This window comes from Pelobates fuscus, chromosome 5 (genome assembly GCF_036172605.1).
Source record: "Pelobates fuscus isolate aPelFus1 chromosome 5, aPelFus1.pri, whole genome shotgun sequence".
NCBI lineage: Eukaryota > Metazoa > Chordata > Amphibia > Anura > Pelobatidae > Pelobates > Pelobates fuscus.
The window spans coordinates 185,991,711-186,016,117 of NC_086321.1; the positions used below are offsets into that span (position 1 = coordinate 185,991,711).

The 24,407-nt window shown below is 45.0% G+C and overlaps 1 protein-coding gene across 1 annotated transcript in view; it reads left to right on the forward strand.

Annotated features, from left to right (window-relative positions):
* LOC134612128 (uncharacterized) overlaps positions 1-24,407 on the forward strand; it is a 73,864-nt gene that overhangs the window by 27,093 nt on the left and 22,364 nt on the right. Inside the window, exons 4-6 of the mRNA XM_063456505.1 lie at positions 1,518-1,787; positions 9,414-9,704; positions 12,673-12,942. Coding sequence (XP_063312575.1) covers positions 1,518-1,787; positions 9,414-9,704; positions 12,673-12,942 — 831 coding nt within the window. The remainder of the gene's footprint in view (positions 1-1,517; positions 1,788-9,413; positions 9,705-12,672; positions 12,943-24,407) is intronic.

Genomic DNA, 24,407 nt, shown 5'->3' on the forward strand with positions numbered 1-24,407 from the left:
ATGACGTTAGTCCAGCCCCGGCATACTAAACAGTGTGCTGAAGGAGGGAGAAGCTGCCCCACACTGGACCCTAGGGAGGTAGGGAGGCTGAATTTGCCTCAAAAAATAAAATTGTGTGAGTGTGTGTGTTTTGTTAGTGAGTATATGTCTGCCAGTGACAGTGACAGAGTGTATGTCTGTGTGTGTCACTGAGTGTGTGTCTATGAGTTTTGTGTCTGGCAGTGACTGAGTATGTGTCTGACAGTGAGTGAATGTGTGTGTGGGTGTGTCTGTCAGTGAGTGTATGTCAGTGAGTGTGCTCATCTGTCAGTGTGTGTGCTCGTCTGTGCTACAAATGCATTGAATACATAATTTAGCACAGCGGTAAATTATGTATTCAATGTATGTATTAGGCAGGGTGTGTGTATGGATGCATGTGTAAGGCAGTATTTGTATATGGATGTACGCATTAAGCAGTATGTGTGTATGGATGCATGTATTAGGCAGTGTGTGTGTGTGTGTGTGTATGGATGTAGGGATTAAGCAGTGTGTGTTCATGGATGTACGCATTAAGCAGTATGGGTGTATGGATGCATGTATTAGGCAGTGTGTGTGTGTGTGTGTGTGTATGGATGTAGGTATTAAGCAGTGTGTGTTCATGGATGTACGCATTAAGCAGTATGTGTGTATTAGACAGAACTAACTGAAAACAATATGGCAAAATTTAGGCCAAAATAACTGATCTAGAATAATTCTCCAATTTGGCTACAGTCACAGTTCAGCTGTTTTTGCTTAAACTTTGCAATTTGGTTTTCAACTCACTGCAATTCAGAGTTTAGTGAATAAACCTCTGTCAGATTGTATTTGCTTTCATAAGGGGGCGGCAAAATGGATCTTTGCCTAGGGCGGCAGAAATCCTTGCACCAGCCCTGGAAGTGGTGTAGAGGAGTAAAAAAAGGAATAAACAGTGGGGGGAAAACGAGAGAAAACACCAGAAGCAGATATATAATAATGTCCTTGTAGTTTTATATCTTGCTTACTGCTGAAAAGATTTGTTTGTTTGCTACTGGGATGTTTCACTAAAGCAGGATTAAGCAAATATGGATATAAAGTAGGGTTACCATTGGTGACATCAGTACACATACATTTTGCAATATTGACATACATAAATATATTAGCTGAATATGCAGTCAAACTGTGTGACCTTTCATTAACATCATATATTTGATTTCTTCATTCTTGCACTGCACCTCAATACTATAAGCTCTGTCACTGCACCTTCATACCATCTTTGATCTATGTCACTGCATTTGTCACTGTACCTTAATTCCATTCATCTCATTTTTATCACACTAAATGTTGACTAAGCAAATCACAATGACCATAAAAAACACCTTTGTCATGACATGACATCTTGTGTTTGCAGGATTTAAAATGCTTGTCAGTATACACAACAATGCTTAAGATACATTATAAAAAGATTTATTATGAGATATATGTCCCTAATTCTCATTCTGTATACCGGTAATTTATTTTAGATCCTCCAAGTTCTCCAATTTTGTTGCCATATCCAAACCACTCGATATATATCATTGGAGAAACAATACAAATGCTGTGTAAGACTGAATCGCCTGATGTTTCATATACTTTATACAAGATCGGAAACCTACCAGTGCCCATGGAATCTAAATTACCACTGAGAATACAAAATAATTCCAATGGGTCTTATACTTGCACCTACAAGAAAAATATTAAAGGACGTCCAGTTGAGTCTGTTAGGAGTGCTCCAGTAATATTAACCGCGATCGGTAAGTAAACACCAGTATTATATGAAAAATTCAGTTAATGCAACTGTGATGGTACAATCGTTTACTCCGTCAAGCATTCCCTTCTTCCCATAAAATAAAATCACCAAGAGGGGGCGGAGCCAGCACTCAGCCCGAGAGGTCGCATGCCCGCAACGCTCCGGCAATCGGCGGCGTTAAAACAGCGACTACCGCTCGAAACCGGAGACCAACAGCCTCAGACCATCACCAGAGCACCCCAACAACAATGGGGAAAAAAAACAAAAAACTGCGCCCGGATCAGCCGCGGCAATCCGCCGATATCGGCGACCTACTGAGGAGAACGCATGGCGCAACTGGGCCCAAGATGGCGGCCGACTCAGAGGAATTCTCGGATAGCTCGGACGGCTTCCACCAACACTGCCTGGAGACTCTTAGCTCTCAAACGCTGACAAGGCAAGTACAGCCGACAGGGGGCCAACCGGTGACCACAGAGATACTCACCTCCCTCCTAACAGGCCTGCGCCAGTCACTCTCAACGGAGATCTCCCAAGTGAGGGAAGATGTTAGGGAGTTTACCGTCCGCTTAACCACCGTGGAGCAGCTCACTCAAACACAGGCAACCCAGGTGACAGCCCTCCAGACACAGGTGAGGGAACTCACTACAGCCCACACTGCACTGTCCCACCAACTGGCTGCCATGGAAGATAAGCGCAGATGGAAGCACATAAAAATCCGGGGTATCCCTGACACGGTGACCCCAGCAGAGCTACCCCATCTCCTCCGCAGGCTTTTTGCATCCTTGCTACCACTTAGACCAGCAAAAGGGGTTCAGCTAGATGGCATGTTTCGCCTACCCAAACCACCGCAGCTCACTGGCACCACTACCGGGGACCTCCTGGTCAAGCTTCAAAATGGGCAGGACAAAGCGGCACTCATGAGTGCTATCAAAGGGAAGAACCCCTACAGATTTGAGGACATGGACATATCATTTTATTCGGACCTGTCCCGCACTACCCTACAATGGCGGAAATCCCTTCGTCCACTGACGACTCTACTGGCGGCCAGAGGGGTGACGTACCGCTGGGGACCGGCTCACGTGCTCACGATACAACACCAGGACACTAAACACCAAGTGTCTGATATCACAGAGATGGACACTGTACTGGCTAAACTGGGCCTCACAAACCCCCCTCCAACTACAACTACTTGGGACCCAGCAAATGTCGTTCCGTTTATCCCGGACCAGGGGGCGCTTCGGAGAAGACACCCCCAAGAACCGCCACCTCCAGTTTAACATGGACAATAAGTTACATGTCTTTATTTTCTCACACGTTTCAATTTTATGTTCGTAGGGCCCGCGGGCTTATACTATAGACACCGGGTTAGACCCGGGACGCTGGCTCCAGTATACCACCCAACCCCCCCCCAACTCCAATTGGCTCCCAGCCTATCTTAGTTTAACGACCAGGAGTTGTATCACACGCCATTTAAATGCTATGCAACTCTCTACATAATTTACTTACTGACCCCTTTGACGGTCAACCCAAGTTGTGTCCCCAACTCCCCAACGACATACGCACATCTACGCTACTCCTATGGAGGGGACCTTGTTAACACAGTAAAGAACAGCGTAGTAGTGGCATGCGCTAGGCATCCGCCTAGGTACCTGCAGCACCCCCAGTGCCACTACCCTCGTTAACGCCACCGACCAAGTGGAAACTAATCTCTTTTCTACATATTTACAAGCTACTGCATTACCCTAGATTTAGCTAACTTCACTTAGCAAAATGCAACATCTATAACTGCCGTACCGACGCTTTACTAACACACGTTATACTTGTTATAGCTGCCGAGGTTTCGTATAATTGCAAACGGTGGTTATCTTCTATGCTTCACTATTACCAAAAAAAAAAAAATGTGCAGTAAACACAATTGCCATAATGTTGTTATATATGTTACGCATGCGCTTGACCTAGCTGTTGTGGCTAACCAAGCAAAATGTACAACTCGCACAACTAAAATAAAGAATTTAAAAAAATAAAAAATAAAAAAAATAAAAAATCACCAAGTAATCCACAGAGTAATAAATCGCTGGTATCGCCAAATAATCCACACAAGAGCCAAAGCTTAATGCTGGAACAAGACTGATTTTTAATGACACACACACTGCTTTTATGCAATTCTCCCATGCAAGGGAGACGCCCACAGACAATTATACATTAGCCAATCACACACTGGTTACATCCCACACATCTCCTCCCCTTAGCCTGAGAGGTAACCCAATTAGCCGTACAGTTTAAAACATACTTTTTACCCAACTTTCATAACTCTAAAACTATACATCAAATGTTAATAAAAGTCACATATTCTTAATCAGCACATTCCAAATACAAACATACTCAAAAATATTGATATTGCTACATGTGAACGGAATACATGAAACTAAAACATTGCTTTTTCCTTTTAATACAAAAATATAAATTGTGATTGTAAAGTGTAATGTTATTTGGAAGAAGCGCAGACCAATTCTACATGTTCTCTTTTGGTAACCGTTGTAACGAACCGTTTTGCTCACCAGAGGTTAAAAACCGTTTAGGCGATAATCCCCTTCCAGATAGACAAGCAGCTACTGCAATCACCAAACTCCCGAACTGTAAAGGGCACGAATTCACCAACTCCCGAACAAGAGACACACGAACACTGGAAGCAGCCGAACAGGAAAAGCCCTATGAACAGCTTACACTCCTGGCAATCGGCATACAATCAAATTCCCCCCCAAGAATGAGACGACACTTCACTTTGAGGGTTAAGCAGGAACTTATTTACTGGGGCTACTTACCTGGCTTTTATGCAGGTTTCCCACCTGGTGGACACTCCCCTAGGGGACCAGATGGGAAACTGGGAAACATATAGGACACTGACCAATCACATACATACACCTTTAAACAATCCCACAATGCATCACAATCCCTCCTCCCTGGCCTGGAGATAATTGGAGAAGTACCGTATATACTCGAGTATAAGCCGAGTTTTTCAGCACTTTTTTTGTGCTGAAAAACCCCAACTCGGCTTATACTCGAGTCAGTGTCTGTATTATGGCAATTTACATTGCCATAATACAGACAATGGGGCTAGCAGCGTTTACTTACCTCTCCTGCAGCTCCTGCAGCTCCTGTCAGCTCCCTTCTCCTCCGCGCCGGTCCTTTCAGCACCTCGGTCAGCTCCCAGTGTAAGTCTCGCGAGAGCCGTGGGGTCATAGTGCGGCTCTCGCGAGACTTACACTGGGAGCTGACAGAGGAGCTGCACGGACCGGCGCGGAGGAGAAGGCAGCTGACAGGAGCTGCAGGAGAGGTAAGTGCTTCCTGCCAGCCCCCTTCTTCCCCCCACTGAACTGCCAATGCCACTGGACCACCAGGGAAGGAGAGCCCTCCTCCCTGCCATGTATCAAGCAGGGAGGGGGGACGAAAAAAAAATTAAATAATAAAATAATAATATTAAAAAAAAAATAATAATGAAAAATAAAATAATATAACAAAAATAAAAATAAAATAATAATAAAAAAATATATTCAAAATTCCCACCCCCCACCAAGGCTCTGCATCACACACATACACACTGCACTCATACACATGCACACTGCATTCACACACACACACTGCATTCATACACATACTGCACTCATACACACACTGCACTCATACACACACACACACACTGCATTCATACACACACACACTGCACTCATACATACACACTGCACACACTGCACTCATACACACGCACTGCACTCATATACACACACACTGCATGCATGTACACACACACTGCATTCATTGTATACACACACTGTAAATAAATATTCAATTAATATAATTTTTTTAGGATCTACCGTATATACTCGAGTACAAGCCGAGTTTTTTAGCACATTTTTTGTGCTAAAAAACCCCAACTCGGCTTATACTCGAGTCAATAGTCTGTATTATGGCAATTTGCATTGCCATAATACAGACAGGGGCTGTGGGGGCTGTCAGAGCTGTAACTTACCTGTCCTGCAGCTCCTGTCAGCTCCCTCCTCCTCCGCGCCGTCCGTTCAGCACCTCGGTCAGCTCCCAGTGTAAGTCTCGCGAGAGCCCCGGCCCCAGCCCCCCCTTCCCCCCACTGAACTGCCAATGCTGGACCACCAGGGAAGGAGAGCCCCCCTCCCTGCCATGTATCAAGCAGGGAGGGGGGACGGAAAAAAAATAATTAGTAATAATAAAAAAATAAATAATAATACAAAAATAATAATAATTAAATTAAATAAATAAAAATAATAATAAATAATAATAAAAAAAATTAAAATAATAAAAAAAAAATTGCCCACCCCCCACCAAGGCTCTGCAACACATACACACACACTGCACTCATACAAACACTGCACTCATACACACACACTGCACTCATACACACACTGCATTCATATACACACACTGCATTCATATACACACGCTGAACTCATACACACGCTGCACTCATACACACATGCTGCACTCATACACACACGCTGCATTCATACACTCACACTGCATTCATACACTCACTGCATTCATACACTCACTGCATTCATACACACACACTGCATTCATACACACACACTGCATTCATACACACACACTGCATTCATACACACACACTGCATTCACACACACACTGCATTCATACACACACACTGCATTCATTATACACACACTGTAAATAAATATTCAATGAATATATTTTTTTTAGGATCTAATTTTATTTAGAAATTTACCAGTAGCTGCTGCATTTCTCACCCTAGTCTTATACTCGAGTCAATACGTTTTCCTAGTTTTTTTTGGTAAAATTAGGGGCTTCGGCTTATATTCGGGTCGGCTTATACTCGAGTATATATGGTAATTTTATTTAGAAATTTACCAGTAGCTGCTGCATTTCCCACCCTAGTCTTATACTCAAGTCAATAAGTTTTCCCAGTTTTTTGGGGTAAAATTAGGGGCCTTGGCTTATATTCGGGTCGGCTTATACTCGAGTATATACGGTAATCCAATTATCTCCAAGGACAGAGGCAAAACTCCATTACCCACATGGCAGGCAAAAGGACAGTAAAAGACTCAAAATTACCCACTGACACATTTAGTACACAAAACACATACATGCAACATATCCCCAGATAGCTTAGATCTGAACGCACATTATTACCGAATGGCCCTCAGATCACATACATATAGTTCAATCGCCATGGAGCCAAAGTCTTTCACATAGTCTTTTGTTACACGAATAGGCTCCATGGCATGGCTATCTGGGGTGAAGCTGTTCATACGGTCAAACTACCGAATGAACAGCCAGTTGGTTCCACTACCGAATGCCGAGGTAAGGAGGCTGGCGGCTCAGCGGTGTTTGCGCAATAAAGTGTCCGCTGCCACGTGTTCGGCAAACGAACAAAGGCCACCCAGCGTTCATCAATTAAGCTGCGGTTAACCGCAGCTTCTGGGCGGTCAATTGACGGCACACTCCAGCTCCTAGGTGGTCCCTCGTACGGTAGTCCAAAGGGAGCAGGCGAGCAACCAGGCTCCTCCAGTGCACAGTGGTGAGGTTGGTTTCGCCACAACCGTATTCACATTAAAAATCCTATCTTCAATTACAAGGATTCCATTGCTAGCAAAATTCCAGGGTGCCTTTCAGGTCCTGCAGTTATACAACAATAGACAAGCATGCACACACCCACAGATACATACTCACAGAAACATATACAGATTACAACACATTCCCTAACAGGCAATTGCCAACATAACACAGAGCTATTCATTAAATTCCAAAGTTTCGCAAATGAAATCCTGGAAAATGAAAATGGAAAACTGGAGCAAAAATAGCCAAATTTTAACTGTGGCTGAATTTGAGAATTTTCCTGGAGTGGCTATTGCCTCAATTTTTCTATTGAGATTTAATTTGGGAATAGTTCAGTGGATAACCATGTGTGTGGTTTTTTTTTGAGTACCTGGTATCTTCCTGTTTTTTGAGTACCGTATTTATTCGAGTATAACGCGCACCCCTAATTTTCGATTAAAAATCAGTATAAAATTTTATACCGATTTTTAATCTAAAATTAGGGTGCTTGTTATACTCGAATAAATATTCGAGTGGGTGCTCGATAATACCGACCGCCGGGCTCATTACAAGCCCGGCGGTCCTGGGGGGGTGGGCAGCAAGCGTTTACTCACCTCCGTGCAGCTCCTCCAGCTTCCCAGTGTACATCTCGCGAGACCCGCGGCCAGCTCTGACGACGTCAGAGCGTCAGAGCTGGCCGCGGGTCTCGCGAGATTTACACTGGGAAGCTGGAGGAGCTGCACGGAGGGGAGTAAACGCTTGCTGCCCACCCCCCCAGGACCGCCGGGCTTGTAATGAGCCCGGCGGTCCTGGAAGGTATATTTATTCGAGTATAACGCGCACCCTTAATTTTAAATTAAAAATCGGTTAAAAAAAATGCGCGTTATACTCGAATAAATATGGTATGTATTTGTATGTGAGTGTATGTTTGTTGTGTTGGGAGGAACTGATATACCACCACATCATCCAGGCACTGACACACACATGTTTAAAGGGAGCAAATAGTGCAGTTAAGTATTGCACCCTACTCCATAGGAGATCCGCAATGCAGTTCATACTTTTATTTGACCAAGTAGACCACATGCCTTCACAGGCTCCCCTGTTTGAATAGGCAGCTTATTTTGGTGCTGCCTGTACATCCCTGATGACAGGCATGGCTGATAGAACAAATAGCATTTCAAACCACCACATGGATAATCAAATGACAACAAATTTAGCAATTAGACTATGGACCAGCAATACAGGTGTATGTATACTGTGTATGGATAATGGCATAAATAAATAACTTTATTGATATATGCATATTCACAAAAAAATAACTCTTTAATAAACAATGCTCCCATCAGCATAATTAACACAAATTTGATTGCTAGGTGTGTAATAGCCAACCCTAAATTATGTTGCAAATGTAACACATGTGACTGAATTAATCCAAACGTATTGCACACCTCTGAATATTGCAAGAAGCCAATTGCAGTTTTTATAGCTAAACCTTGCAAATTTTGGTCTGCTGAGCAAAAACTTTAAGAGTAGTCAAAGAATCCAAAACTGCTACAAAAAAGCACACATTTGGATAAAGTAGACTGCCCAGGGTGTTCAAGAGCCTGTATTTAACCACTGTATTGCTGTCCTCACACTAACATCCACACTGGAGCAATACACAGTTGAGCAATGCCATGCATTAACGCAGGGGGCAAAATCAAACCTTTTGTGGGGAAAAAAACTCTAAATGTGGCAAAGGGCATGCAGTAGCAAAGTCCAGGAAACCTTCTAATTAAGACACAGATATTGGACACACAATACTCTAGTCAAGAAAATAATTGTGAATCTCCTTTGTTTTACATGAGTGATTTACTTGAATTTAAAAAATTGCATGTAAAATTGCCCTCAAGCCTAAGTCGCAGACAATGTGTATATGTAACAGTTAAGTGAAGCCATGAGGAATAATTTTTACTTCCATTACTTTCAATCATTGGTTGATAAGTAATTTATTGTAATTTCTATATCTCATGTCTTTCTCTATTACAGATTCTCCTCCGTTTCCTTCCATCTTTCTAAACCCACTGTGTCCTGTGTATGTGAAGGGAGAGAATGTCAGTATCACATGCGCCTTTTCTCAAAAGAATTATGTTGCAAGTCAGTTTTACAAAAATAAAAAAGAAGTCTACATGCAGGAAACAGCTGATAATGTTAGAAGTTATGGCATTTTGAATATGACTCGCGAGGATTCTGGCCAATATTCCTGTATGTACTCTATCAACGTATATGGGAGAAATATAACATCACAAAGGAGCCCTTATGTTATCGTTGATGTCATTGGTGAGTTTTTATTTGAAAAAAAAGTAGGCCCAATCACTCCTTAAAGATCAAGTGTTTCTTGAGAGATAATGTGCTAATGGCTAAAAAGAAAAAAATCACTTTCTGGTCAGTCAATCTTAATTTAACACTTTCTTTAAAAGTGCACCAACAAATTATATTGTGTACTATAGTTAATAATAATGCTTTATATTATTTTTCAGAAGACAGATAGGACTTTCTTCTGATACCGTATATGTATACATAACACTATTGTGAATAATATGTTAAAAAAAGAAAAAAACACAATTTACTGATTTTGCTTAAATGGACACTGTAGTCACCAGAACAACTACAGCGTATTGTATTTGTTTTATTATTATTATTATTTTATTATTTATATAGCGCCATCAGATTCCGTAGCACTGTACAATAGGTGGACTAACAGACATGTAATTGTAACCAGACAACTGGACGTACACGAACAGAGAGGTGGAGGGCCCTGCTCTACATTCTAGAGGGAGTGGGGTATAGTGACACAAAGGGTAAAAGTAGGGGTACGAAGTAGGTTGTTAGAAAAGTATTCACTGAGGGCTTAGTAGGTAATTTTTGACAGTTGCAGGAGAGGAGTCATGGGGGGTGGGGGATAAAAACCTGCTAACAGTTTAATTGATATGTTTTCTTCAAGAAAAGAGTTTTCAATGATTTTTTTGAATGAGTGGAGACTTGGTGAAATTCTTGCGGAGAAGAGGTACAGCTCTGGAAAAGTCTTAGAGGCGAGCGTTCGAGGTGGGAGTACGAACAGAGGATTTACGTAGGTCTTTGGCAGAGCATAGGGGCCTCGACGGGACATACTTGTGTGTTAGGGAGGATAGGTAGGTTGGAGCAGCATTATGTAGCGACTTGTAAGCAATCACTAGAATTTTAAATTGAGCCCCATATCTAACTGGAAGCCAATGCAGGGACTGACAGACGGGGAGGCGTGGAAGGGGCGAGCGGACAGGAAAATGATCCTTGCCGTTACATTCATTATAGAGTGCAACGGTGCAATCTGGGAACATGTAAGACCACTGAGAAGAGTACTGCAATAGTCCAGGCGAGAGAGAACAAGAGCATGGACCAGCACCTTAGCCGCATCAGGGATTAAATAGGGGCAGAGGCGCGCTATGTTTTTGAGATGGAAGCGACAGAATTTGGCGATTGATTGGACATGAGGAGTGAAGGAGAGGTTGGAGTCGAAAAGAACACCTAGGCAGCGAGCCTGCGAGGTAGAGGTGATGGTAGGGCTGTTGACTTGGAGGGAGACAGACATGGGAGTAGTAACACTTGAGGGAGGAAAGACCAGAAGTTCTGTTTTAGACAAGTTGAGTTTAAGGAAGTGAGCAGCCATCCATTTGGAAAAAGTTTGTGGTGGACAAGGTGGTAGAAGGAGGGGGATTAGAAGGGCGAAGAAGAGCATCAAAAGTCAAAGTCGAATAACCAGAATAAGGAACGCACTCTAGGACAACCACTAGGGAAACCACGACAGGGCAATGAGGGAAGGTATTTTTAGATTTAAATACCTGCTTTACTATTCTGATTGGCTGAGATCGCTCTTTGACCCCAAAACGTGCATGCACGCCGACATCATCAATCACGTGAGCGGACGTGGGGTATATTTTGCCGTGGATCTGCAGCAGAGACTGCAAGGTGAGGAAGAATATGTTACATCTACTCCGCTACAGTACTATCATTTAATGAGCTCTGTACTTTCATGCCATGACCTTCATCACATCACTCTCATACCTTAAACTCTGCCACAGCACCTCCATGCTATGTGCTCTGTCATTGTAACTATATTATGAGTTCTGAAACTGTACCTCAGTACTCAGAACTCTATTACTGTATCTAAACAATATAAGCTTTGATTCTGTCACTATCTCAATACTAGCAGTTTTGTCACTACATACGAATGCATTGCAGATTCTGAAAAATAAAGAGGACCATCACCTTTCGTGATCTAAGTATATGAGACTCAACTAAATCGTTGTGTCAAAGGTTCAAACTAGCAGCAAGTAAGGGCTCAGATATTATGTCACATCTCCAGGACACATGCCCCAGAAACACAGATTTCATTCTGCCTTCCCATTTCGTTAGCAATTTAGTGTAGTGGGGAAAGGGGCGCCATCAGAAACACTGACTAGGCCCATCAACACACACTACCAGACACACATACATGCACACACACAAATATGCCTTCTCAGACACATACACACATACTAATACATGCACATACACACTGATACACATTGCTAGATGGACAATGCCAAACAGAAGCACACTGCCACTCACATTCAGCCACACATTGACATTTTTGCAGCCAAAGTGATGGGTTCCATGGCGTCCTGTGGGGACTGAACTATGTACAGAGTAAGCGTTGCAGTACATCCTGTGTGGCTTTCTCTACATGCTGGAAGGAAGGGATATCATATTACTTCCTCTCAGTACATCCATGTAGTAGGTTAATGAGGCAGACAGTACTTTGCAATAAGTGACCTAGTCCACTACCAATCTACAATCCAATCAGGTTATGAAGACATTTATATCTCCACAACCAGACCACACAGTATTATAGGGCTCTATGTGGGCCCCAGAGCTCGACCACTTAATGCAGTTCCAGGTAGACCCCCTGATGGTGGCACTAAATGTGGACTAAGCACATCACAAGGACCATAAAAAAACACTCCTGTCATCCTTACATCACATGCTAAGAGAATATTAAATGGAATAACTGTATTTTAATTATTGTTTCTGTGCCTTAATGCGTGTAGCTATATTTCTACATCAGCCAGTTTCTGTACATAAAAAAACTGGCTGTAATGCTGCCTGCAATTTTGGATGACAAATTTGCTCTTTTTAATGATAATGTTTTATCTTGTGTTTGCAGGATTTACTTGTAAGATGTATTAGGTAATATATGTCCCTAATTCTCATTCTGTATAATTTATTTTAGATCCTCCAAGTTCTCCAATTTTGTTGCCACATCCAAACCACTTGGTATATATCATTGGAGAAACAATACAAATGCTGTGTAAGACTGAATCGCCTGATGTTTCATATACTTTATACAAGATTGGAAACCTACCAGTGCCCATGGAATCTAACTTACTACTGAGAATACAAAATAATTCCAATGGGTCTTATACTTGCACCTACAAGAAAAATATTAAAGGACGTCTAGTGGAGTCTGTTAAGAGTGCTCCAGTAATATTCACTGTGATTGGTAAGACACCACTATGCGGTTAATGCAACCCAAAAGTTGATACTAAAAAAAATATAAAAGTATGAGTAGTTATATGTTTTATGTATACAGGCTTAGTATTCATTTAAATAAGTACCAAGTGTGATCTCTGAAACTGGCCCAGAACCCGTAGGTTTAACTGAGGCATTGTTGCAAATGTTATTGATGGTATTGCTACTTGTGAAAGGAATACATGAAAATGTAACTTTGCTTTTTACTTTTAATACAGGTTATGATTATACGCTCACCAACAGATGCATACTCACAGAAACATATAGAGAAACACACACATATCAAGACAGGCATAGGCCAACATAACACATACTGACGACGGAGCCGGAAGATGACGTCATCTTCCGGCTCCGGTATCAGTACGCGGTGCGTGAGGGAGCTAAGGAGGAAGCACTCAGGGGAGAGTGCTCCCTCGCGCGTGCGCCGGACCAGCCAGCCGGGTGACAGCAGGGCCAGCCTCGGGGGGCCCTGCGGTGGCCGGCTCCTGGGTCCCCCAGGAGAAGAGGCTGGCCCAGTGACATAAATACCTGGGTCGCAGGGCGGCCGGGCCCCCTGGTGGGCCGGGCCCAGTCGCAGTCGCGACCCCGGTATGTACGCCACTGATTGTGTTCAGTAATTACCGTATATACTCGAGTATAAGCCGAGTTTTTCAGCAAATTTTTTGTGCTGAAAAACCCCAACCCGGCTTATACTCGAGTCAATAGTCTGTATTATGGCAATTTGCATTGCCATAATACAGACAGGGGCTGTGGGGGCTGTGAGAGAGCGTTACTTACCTCTCCTGCAGCTCCTGTCAGCTCTCTCCTCCTCCGCGCCGTCCGTTCAGCACCTCGGTCAGCTCCCAGTGTAAATCTCGCGAGAGCCACGGCTCTCGCGAGACTTACACTGTGAGCTGACAGAAGAGCTGAACGGACCGGCGGAGGAGGAGAGAGCTGACAGGAGCTGCAGGAAAGGTAAGTAACATCTCTGCAGCCCCCACAGCCCCCTCCTACACAGTGCCCATCCACTGGACCACCAGGGAAGGAGCCCCCCTCCCTGGCCAGCTAGCAAGCAGGGAGGGGGGACGAAACAAAAATAAATTAATAATAAAATAATAATTAAAAAAAAATAACATTACAAATAATAAATAATAATAATAATAATAAAATATGAAAATAATTAAAAAAAAGAATAAGTAAATAAAAAAAATGAAAAAAAATATTAAAATAATGTAAAAAAAAATAATAAAATTGCCCCCCCCAAGGCTCTGCAACACACACATACACACACACACACACACACTGCACTCATACACACTGCACTCATACACACACACACACTGCATTCATGCACACACTGCACTCATACACACACTGCACTCATACACACACTCACTGCATTCATACACACTGCACTCATACACACTGCACTCATACACACTGCACTCATACACACACACTGCATTCATACACACTGCATTCATACACACTGCATTCATACACACTGCACTCATACACACACACACACACTGCATTCATACACACAGCATTCATACACACACTGCACTCATACACACACTGCACTCATACACACTACACTCATACACACTGCACTCATACACACACACACACACACACTGCATTCATACACACACTGCATTCATACACACACACTGCACTCATACACACACGCTGCACTCATACACACACGCTGCACTCATACACACGCTGCACTCATACACACGCTGCACTCATACACACGCTGCACTCATACACACGCTGCACTCATACACACGCTGCACTCATACACACGCTACACTCATATACACACACACTGCATTCATACACACACACTGCATTCATACACACACACACTGCACTCATACACACACACTGCATTCATACACACGCTGCACTCATACACACACTGCATTCATACACACACACACTGCATTCATACACACACACTGCATTCATTATATACACACACTGGAAATAAATATTCAATTAATATAATTTTTTTAGGATCTAATTTTATTTAGAAATTTACCAGTAGCTGCTGCATTTCCCACCCTAGTCTTATACTCGAGTCAATAAGTGTGGCGAAACCGAACTCGCCACGTGTCCTTGGAGGGGGCTGCTTGCCCGCCTCTTGCCTTTGGACTATGGACCAGACTTTATGGGAATGTGATACCCCAGATAGCCATACCATGGAGCCTATCTATATAATGAAAGACTATGGGAAAGACTTTAGCTCCATGGCAATTGTACTGTGTGAGTAGGATCTGCGCGCTATTCGGTAGTTTTGTGCGTGCAGATCCCAGCTATCTGGGGATAGGTGAAATGTCTGTGTGTTATGTGTAAATGTGACTTTATGTATTTTAAAGTGTTTTATGTTGTTTTGCAACCATGTGGTTAATGGAGTCTGCCTTTAGTCCTGGGTAATTGGATTACTTCTCCAATTAACTCCAGGGCAGAAGGGAGGAAACCAGGGTGCATTGTGGGGATGTTTTTTCTGCCAGCCAGAAAGGAACAAAAGATACTTTTAGTAACTTTTTAACCCCTGGTCGGATTCATGCCATTTTTTAATATGTTGTTCCCCTGAATGGATTGATTGTGGATATGTATTTTTATGTGAATATGATGTATGGTTTTAAAGTTATGAAAGTTGTGTAAAAGTATATGTTACACTGTATGCATAATGGGATTATGTGTCACACTAAGGGGAGGGGATGTGTGGGAGGTAACATCTATGTCCTTGGTTCTTTTATGCCTCCCCCTGGGTGTGGCCTGTATGTGTGAGTTGGAAATAAAAGCCAGGCTGGATGAGCCAGTCCAGAGTTCCTGTTTTACCCTCAAAGTGATGTGTCGTCTCATTATTGGGGGAAGGATTTATTGTATGCTGTTCCAGTTGACTGCTAGGAGTGCAAGCCTATTCGTATGGTTCCTATTCAACGGTCTACAGCATTCATATGCTTGGGAGAATTTAAAAGGTTTCTCGGATTCGGTGATTGTGGTGTCTGCCAGAGTGCTTGGAGTCCTCAGGAAGCACTAGGAGCATCCATTAACGGAGGTACCAAGTCGGGGTGCCAGGTGATCCGTTACATTGGTGGCAGCGGTGGGATGGCGTCCTAGTGTGAGGTAAAGCAGCTCGGAGACACAGTTCGTTTGGATTACAAAGGGAGGGCAACGCTAGTACCCGTACAGCGCCCCTATCTACAAAACAAGCAACGTCGGCAGGGCAAGCATGGCGCCCAGTTACAGTCAACAGGAGTTTGACGCTATGATGAAAATGCTGCTGGCTTTCTTTGGACCAGAACCCCCGGAGGAGAAATACATACAGAGCACAAGGAAAGTAGCGGCAGCGTATCTGCAGGGTCTAGCAGACAAAAAAGCAGCTGAAGGTGTCGTCCTTCCTCCCCAGCGGCAGCTTAGCACACCAAGGGGAGATAGTAAGCCCCTCACCAACGCAGATGGGACCGTGGTCTCTGCGGCCAAGCTACAGGGAGCTGAAGTGGCCGTCCTTGCTCCCCAGCGGCAGTCTACGGTTCAGGGAGAGGAGCCTCTTATCCCCTCTCCCCAGCGGCAGCTTAGCACACCAAGGGGAGACAGTAAGCCCCACACCAGCGCAGATGGGACCGTGGTCTCTGTGCCCAAGTTACAGGGAGCTGAAGGGGCCATCCTTGCTCCCCAGCGGCAGGTTACAGTTCAGAGAGAGGAGCTTGTTACACCCTCTCTCCAGCGGCAGCCTAATCCACCAAGGGGAGACCATAAGCCCCACACCAGCGCAGATGGGACCGTGGTCTCTGTGCCCAAGTTACAGGGAGCTGAAGGGGCCATCCTCGCTCCCCAGCGGCAGTGTGATTTGTTGGGAATTGGGAGCCCAGTCTCCATTCCCCAGCGGCAGAGTATCCAGCAGGGAATGGAGAGCCCAGCCTCCTTTCCCCCTCAGCAGGACTCTGTGCTGGGAGGAGAGACAGTCGGTCTCCCTCCGCAGAGACGGGAAGTATGTATGGGAGAGGAGATTGTTACCATCTCTCCCCAGCGGCGGATCATTAATGTACAGGGAATAGAGAGCCCAGTCTCCATTCCCCAGCGGCAGAGTGTTCTAATGGGAGAGGAGCTGGTTACCACCTCTCCCCAGCGGCAGCTTAATGTACCAGGGGGAGACTGTAAGCCCCACACCTGTGCAGACGGGACAGTGGTCTCTGCACTTCCAGCACAGGGGGTAGGGACGGTCGGTCCTGCCCCCCCACGACAGGGCTGTTTAGCCAAAGGGGAGACAGTCTGTCTCCAGCAGCAGAGCTGTGTACCCAGAGGGGAGACGGTCGGTCTCCCCCTCCCACAACCAGGCTCCAATCAGGCTACTTCAGTGGTAGCGCTGGCACCAGGGCAGAGTACCGCTGGTCTCTGCCCACTCAGCAACCCACCAAGGCAGACTACCAGTCCCCCACACAGCCGTGGTGAGGCACCTGGACCTGGACAAAGTTCTCCTCTACCCAGGTGTAGTAACCAGTTATTGTGGGTGGGAGGTACTGCTGTTTGTGCTTCATGGGTGGGTTGCTGGACTAACCAGGGCACGGACCGGCAGGAGGTCAGATACCCTGTTAGTCTGGGGGGTAAAGGGGAGAAGTGTGGCGAAACCGAACTCGCCACGTGTCCTTGGAGGGGGCTGCTTGCCCGCCTCTTGCCTTTGGACTATGGACCAGACTTTATGGGAATGTGATACCCCAGATAGCCATACCATGGAGCCTATCTATATAATGAAAGACTATGGGAAAGACTTTAGCTCCATGGCAATTGTACTGTGTGAGTAGGATCTGCGCGCTATTCGGTAGTTTTGTGCGTGCAGATCCCAGCTATCTGGGGATAGGTGAAATGTCTGTGTGTTATGTGTAAATGTGACTTTATGTATTTTAAAGTGTTTTATGTTGTTTTGCAACCATGTGGTTAATGGAGTCTGCCTTTAGTCCTGGGTAATTGGATTACTTCTCCAATTAACTCCAGGGCAGAAGGGAGGAAACCAGGGTGCATTGTGGGGATGTTTTTTCTGCCAGCCAGAAAGGAACAAAAGATACTTTTAGTAACTTTTTAACCCCTGGTCGGATTCATGCCATTTTTTAATATGTTGTTCCCCTGAATGGATTGATTGTGGATATGTATTTTTATGTGAATATGATGTATGGTTTTAAAGTTATGAAAGTTGTGTAAAAGTATATGTTACACTGTATGCATAATGGGATTATGTGTCACACTAAGGGGAGGGGATGTGTGGGAGGTAACATCTATGTCCTTGGTTCTTTTATGCCTCCCCCTGGGTGTGGCCTGTATGTGTGAGTTGGAAATAAAAGCCAGGCTGGATGAGCCAGTCCAGAGTTCCTGTTTTACCCTCAAAGTGATGTGTCGTCTCATTATTGGGGGAAGGATTTATTGTATGCTGTTCCAGTTGACTGCTAGGAGTGCAAGCCTATTCGTATGGTTTCTATTCAACGGTCTACAGCATTCATATGCTTGGGAGAATTTAAAAGGTTTCTCGGATTCGGTGATTGTGGTGTCTGCCAGAGTGCTTGGAGTCCTCAGGAAGCACTAGGAGCATCCATTAACGGAGGTACCAAGTCGGGGTGCCAGGTGATCCGTTACAATAAGTTTTGCCAGTTTTTTTGGGTAAAATTAGGGGCCTCGGCTTATATTCGGGTCGGCTTATACTCGAGTATATACGGTATATCACAGGCAGAGGGGAGGATTTGTGTGTCATTGATGGGTGTGTTTTTACTGTATGTTACGTGTTTATTGGTTGTTCTGCAAAACCCTGTGGGCGGCCCTGTATGTGTAAGACCTTCATAAAAGAAGGCCCTTTGGTGCCAATTAAAGAGAACTACTTGGCCCTCTAACTTGCAGCCTCGACTCATGTTTGTAGGGGACAGCTATAATCACTACAGGGATTGCTATGCTCTTCATACTCCCTTAGCTACTGAGCTCTTGTAAGAGCTCTTGTTCCTGATCCTGCTTCGCTCTACAGAAGGAAGAGGTTCACCTTCTGGAACCTGGAGCCTGGTCGTAGGTCCAGGGTGGATAGCAGACGGCGAGATCCCAGCCCAGCAACGGTGGTTTGTGGAGTCTGCAGTGCTTATAGTGTCTACAGTGCGGATTGTCCTTTGGTGAGCGCTATGAGCATCCTTTCTACTGTCCAACTTCCAGCCAGCGTGGAGGCAACCATAACAGTAGTCTTCACGGCATTTTCAGATCTGCCTTTTCTTGCCTGTCACAGTTTTTATACACGCCTATGTGGACGTGCTATTCTCCTTCCGTCTATACAATCTCTTAATTATGCAAGTGTATATATAAAGGTAATTACAATCTAATCAGCTTTATTTATACATACATTTTATTTACAAAAAAAAACAGTTGTTATTATAAACCCTATTACACACTTTTATTAATCTTAAAATTTGCAAAGGAAATAGATAACTATTACATGATAACATATATAAAAGAAATTAAAATAATAAAATAAAAAAATCTTAAAACAACCTACTACAAGGAGAGAAAGAGGAAAATATGAATACTCAAAAAACACTCAAAAGTCCAGTATTAATAGAAAACGTAATAAGTGAACTTATAAAAATGTGTAAAAAATTAAATAAATCAAATTCTATATTTAATCCTTTTGGTTTTAAAGTTGTTAGCCTATATACCCATTTCATCTCTTCTTTACAATATCAATAATATGATTAGGGATTATTCTAGCCTCGGTGAGGGAATAATCTAAATTTTATTAAAGACAGGAGGCGAATATTTCCCCCCTGAGGCTAGAATAATCCCTAATTTTATGGCAGGACAGGAGGCTTCATATTTGCAATTTTAACGCCCAAATAGTAGAACCAGAAGCAATATGAGAGAGGACTGAAATAAAAGGAGAATGGAAAAACCCATTCCCTAAACCAAGCAGCGGTGTAGAGACAATGCAGAAGGGACCCAACGGCTTCCAAAGTTGTTGAGGTGACAGCACCCCAAACCAAAAAGTGTCCCAGAGGAACTCTCAAGGTCAGCCAATGAGAGGATCCACCAAATCCGAAGGGCGAGCGAAGATGCAGAAACAGTCCAAAACGGCCGTACGCAGAAATCAACAGCTGTCCATGAGTAGACGGATGAAAGAACCAGATCCTGGATCTACATGGTCGTGTACAACCTGTCAGAACTGTGGCCTATTCGGAGAATAGGGGTACAACACAGAGGACTCATAGAAATGAAATATGTGTGGAGCGGAAGCCGATGTTCTGAACGGCAAGAAGGAAGAAGACACTACGTCTATACCATGTCAGAACGGCATGAAATACAAGATGTACTGGGGAAAACCGTAAGCGGAAAAACTGGCGCAAGGCAAGTCCTTGTCATCAGGTCATTCCTCAAGGAAATGCAGAACACACGATACCACTAGAATTGAGGAATAGTGAGAGATAGGGCTCCCGTAAGGTATACTCCTCTTGGTAGACTGCAGACCAAGAGATCCTTACCAATGCCAGAATCTTGAGAAAACGCACATGAGTCGTCCACTAGCTGACATAGGACATGAATAGCCCCATACGATCCTACCCTGAGAGGGCAACTCAGCCAGACAATGGGGACAGCCATAATAAGGACAGCCATCGGGACCCAAACATCTCTCCAGACACCAGTCGTGGCAGGCTACCCCTGTGGAACCCACACAGGACATTAAGAGACAGGGAGTCGTAGATTGCCTTCCCATGGCAAACTCCAGCAAAAAGGGGAAAGCACAGAGGACTCCTCCGAAGTGGTGTGGCCAGGCGAAACGACACTCCCAGGAATTCGGTCTGAAGCAAAGCCCGAAGTATCCTGGAGGTAAACGGGATGCATACGCCACGAAGGAGACCAAGCTTGGAAAACGCGTCCCTCGCTGAGGGTTCGGCAGCCAGCTGGAGAACCGCTCCGTATGGCGGTTCACACAGAATGTAATCATGCCAGTACTCAAGACTCCGGAGGGTGAGGCAACCAATCATTGGGGTCTCTCCATGGTCGGGTGAAGCCGTCCGCCACATGAGTGTCTCGTCCCGCAGACATTCTGTCACAAATGACGAATACTTGTCCAGACGCTATAGATAGCGATCCGACTGCAGTCCGTAGTGGGCAACCAGTGATAAGTCCACCCCGGAAGGTAGCGAGCAGTACTACTTCCCCTGGGAAAGCTGTGAATGTTGAACAAACCTGCAGGTAGTTCCATGCAGTTGGCACGAAGAGGCCCCTCCTCTGGACTCCAGAGTCCAGGCCGAAGTTGGTTGGGGTCTGAAACTCCTAGGTAGGCCAGGTCCCCCTATGTCTGAGTCATCAATTAAGTTATAGATGAGCTTCGTCCGAGGTCACATGATTCGGTCATACTAGGCCGAAGACCCGAGAAAGCGTCATGTTGGAGCGGCTGATAGTACCGGATCCTGGAGGTATGGCCTCGATGGCGAATAACAACCGGTCAATCGACCGGGTTGGGCCCCTGAGTGTGACCCACGGGTTGCAGAGCATATGCCCGGTATTTTCCTTGAAGATGGACATCTTGGTCCTCAAGAGGCGGAGCACCGCCTGGACCAAATATTCTATGAAAGACCAGAAACTGGGTTGCCTGGGAGTGAGTCAGATTCAATATGTCCATGTTGATGGCGAAATCCATGCGGGTTTCTCTCATGTCTAGTTGAGGGAGAGAACCAATCGTCCACACCGAGCAGCTCTCTGAGGGGATGAGTGCCATCCGTCTAGAAGTGTCCACAGGCGACATGTGCATTGGGAGCATGTAGCGTGGGGATGGGGCGGGAGTTCACTCCGCCACACCCTTCGCCCAGCATGGCAACTTCGGAATGAGTCGGAATGGACGCCTCTTTGGTCATGCGTATCGCTCATGGAACGATCCAGGGTTCCGCAACCTTGATCCTGAGTCCGGGCACGGTCCGAGAGACCTCTGGGGCTAGTTAAGGGGAACCCTATGAATAGAGACGTGTCAGCTCAATTTGTACTTGAGGGTAACTCCGGAGAGCAGGCCCAGCACTTGGATGCCAAATCCATCAGTTTGATGTCCAGTTTGGACAGGGGCCGTTTTTTGCGGTTCTCAGGGGTAGAAACCAACTAGGCGATACCTATAAGTCATATCGGTCCATTCAAAAAAGGGAATTTAGTCTTCTCCGCTTTCCAAGCTGTAACGCGCCGTTTGTCCTGAGGAAACATCTGTGTCCGCGTGTCATCGACATCCAGTGGTTAGTCCCAGATAGAGTGCAAACCCTGTATCAGGTGTTTGCGGGGTCCTTTCCGGACTCGGTCATGAAGACTGATCCTCTTGATGAATACCAGGGGTGCTTGGTGCAGCGTCTAGGGTGGCCGGTGGAGTGTCCCCTGTAGGGTACCGAAGGTTTCTGGCAGTGGGGTCAGCGGGGCGGCATGAGGACAGGCCAAGTGACCTTCTGGACACGGGAGATTTGTCCTTCGGTCTTGATTGCATAACTGCCATAGAGGTAACACTGTCGTAGTGATACCTGGTGCAGCCAGCTGGGGGTCACCCAGCGTGCAAGAGGGGGTCACCCAACAAGCACAAGCATACCATGCAGTATAGGCCAGCAGGGGAGGGGGTCACCCTCAGTCTGAACATAATCGGACACTGTAGGTACAGTAGTGCCGTAGTGGTTAGCCGTATAATAAAGTAACCAGACATTGCCGGTCCAGCAGTGCAGACGGCAGGAGGGAGTCACCCTCATATAACCATAACCGGGCATTGCAGATCCAGCAGTGCTGTAGGTAAGAGGGGTCACCCTCAGTGTGGTATCATAGAGGTCTGTACACCCAGTAGTGCAGTCAGCGAGAGGGGGTCACCCTCATTATGGTTATAACGGGACCCTGTAGGTCCAGCAGAATAGTCCACAGGAGGGGGTCACCCTCAGTATCTGCGTATAGCAGGGAACCGTAAAAACAGTAGCTCAATCAGTGGGAGGGGTACCCTCTTTTACGGGTATACCCGGACGCTGCAGGTCAAGCAGTGCAGACTGTAGGAGGGGTTTCCCCTCGGTATGATAATAACAGGACATTGCCGGAGCATTAGTGTAGGAAGCAGGAGGGGGTCACCCTCAGCATTAATCCTACAGGACACCGTAGAGCTAGCAGGATACTCATTGGTTGTCATGTTGCCAGAGGGAGTGGTCACCCAGCCCACAATGGGGTCATACATCCATTATTATGGTCCAGTAGCGGGTAGAGCCCCAGAAATATGGACGGGGGGGGGGGGGTGGTCACCCCCCGTAATAACAGGGCTGTATGTGGGGCCAGTTAGCTAGAAGCTGACTCACATTTACAGACCACTCAGGTATTATATAAGTCCCTTGCAGGAAGGGCAGCAAATCCTAGGCAGGGGAGCTAGGTGCTGAAAAACAGGCCATTTAATTTTTATGAGAAAAGACTGAGCCTTAAGAGAAAGATTTGATTAGCATATCTCACATGTGGCATAGCCTTGCTAAACAATGATTTTTTTAAACAATGATTTTTATTTGAGCAGTAACATGCCCCTTTAAATCTGAGGTTCACATTTAATTAGTAAAATAAAAACGTGACAAGTCTACTGCTAAGATAGAGAACATAGTCACATTGCATCAGACATCATAGTAAGCTGCAGTTGTGAGAGTGCCTGGGACAGATCCTGCTATCCAGGATCTGTTATATATGCAGCATGTGAGACAGGCACAGTAAATAGGGGGATAGCTGAAAAACTGGGCTATCTCCCCTGATAGAGGCAGCAGGGCAGCTCGGTGGGTGAGACCGGGCTCAGGGCCGGTGGAAGGATTTTTGGCTACACAGGCGAAGATGCATTTTGCTGCCCCCCTCCCTCCCCCCAAACAAAAAAATGCATCTTCACCTTTGAGTCTCGTAGCCCCCTTTTGAATTTCTTACCCTCTTTAGTGCTTCATATCCCCTCTCTTTAATGTCTTGCCCTTTTGTTTCTTACACCCCCTTTAGTGTGTCTCTTACCACCCCTCGTTTATTTCTTACTTCCCCACCAGCCACATTCTATGTCTATTTCTTCCCCAAGCCCCTTTCTGTCTCCCATACAAACATAGATAAATGGGCAAAAATACATATATGCACAAAGACACAAAAATAGAAACACACAATCATACAGACCGTTATTTAGGCACACGGTGACAAAGATATACAGACACACAATCAAACAAACACATGCATACAGACACAGTCAAACAATCTACACTTACAGGTAAATTGTCATATAAATGCAGACAGACTGTCATACAGAGACATACAGACACAGTCATACAGAGACATACAGACACAGACATACAGTCAGAAAGACATAAAGACACAAGCAGTCACACATGCAGTCACAAGTACATATTTACATCTCAGGCCAGCGTTTATGTATTTAAATGTAAGCATGTCTATGTATACAGTATGGAGTAT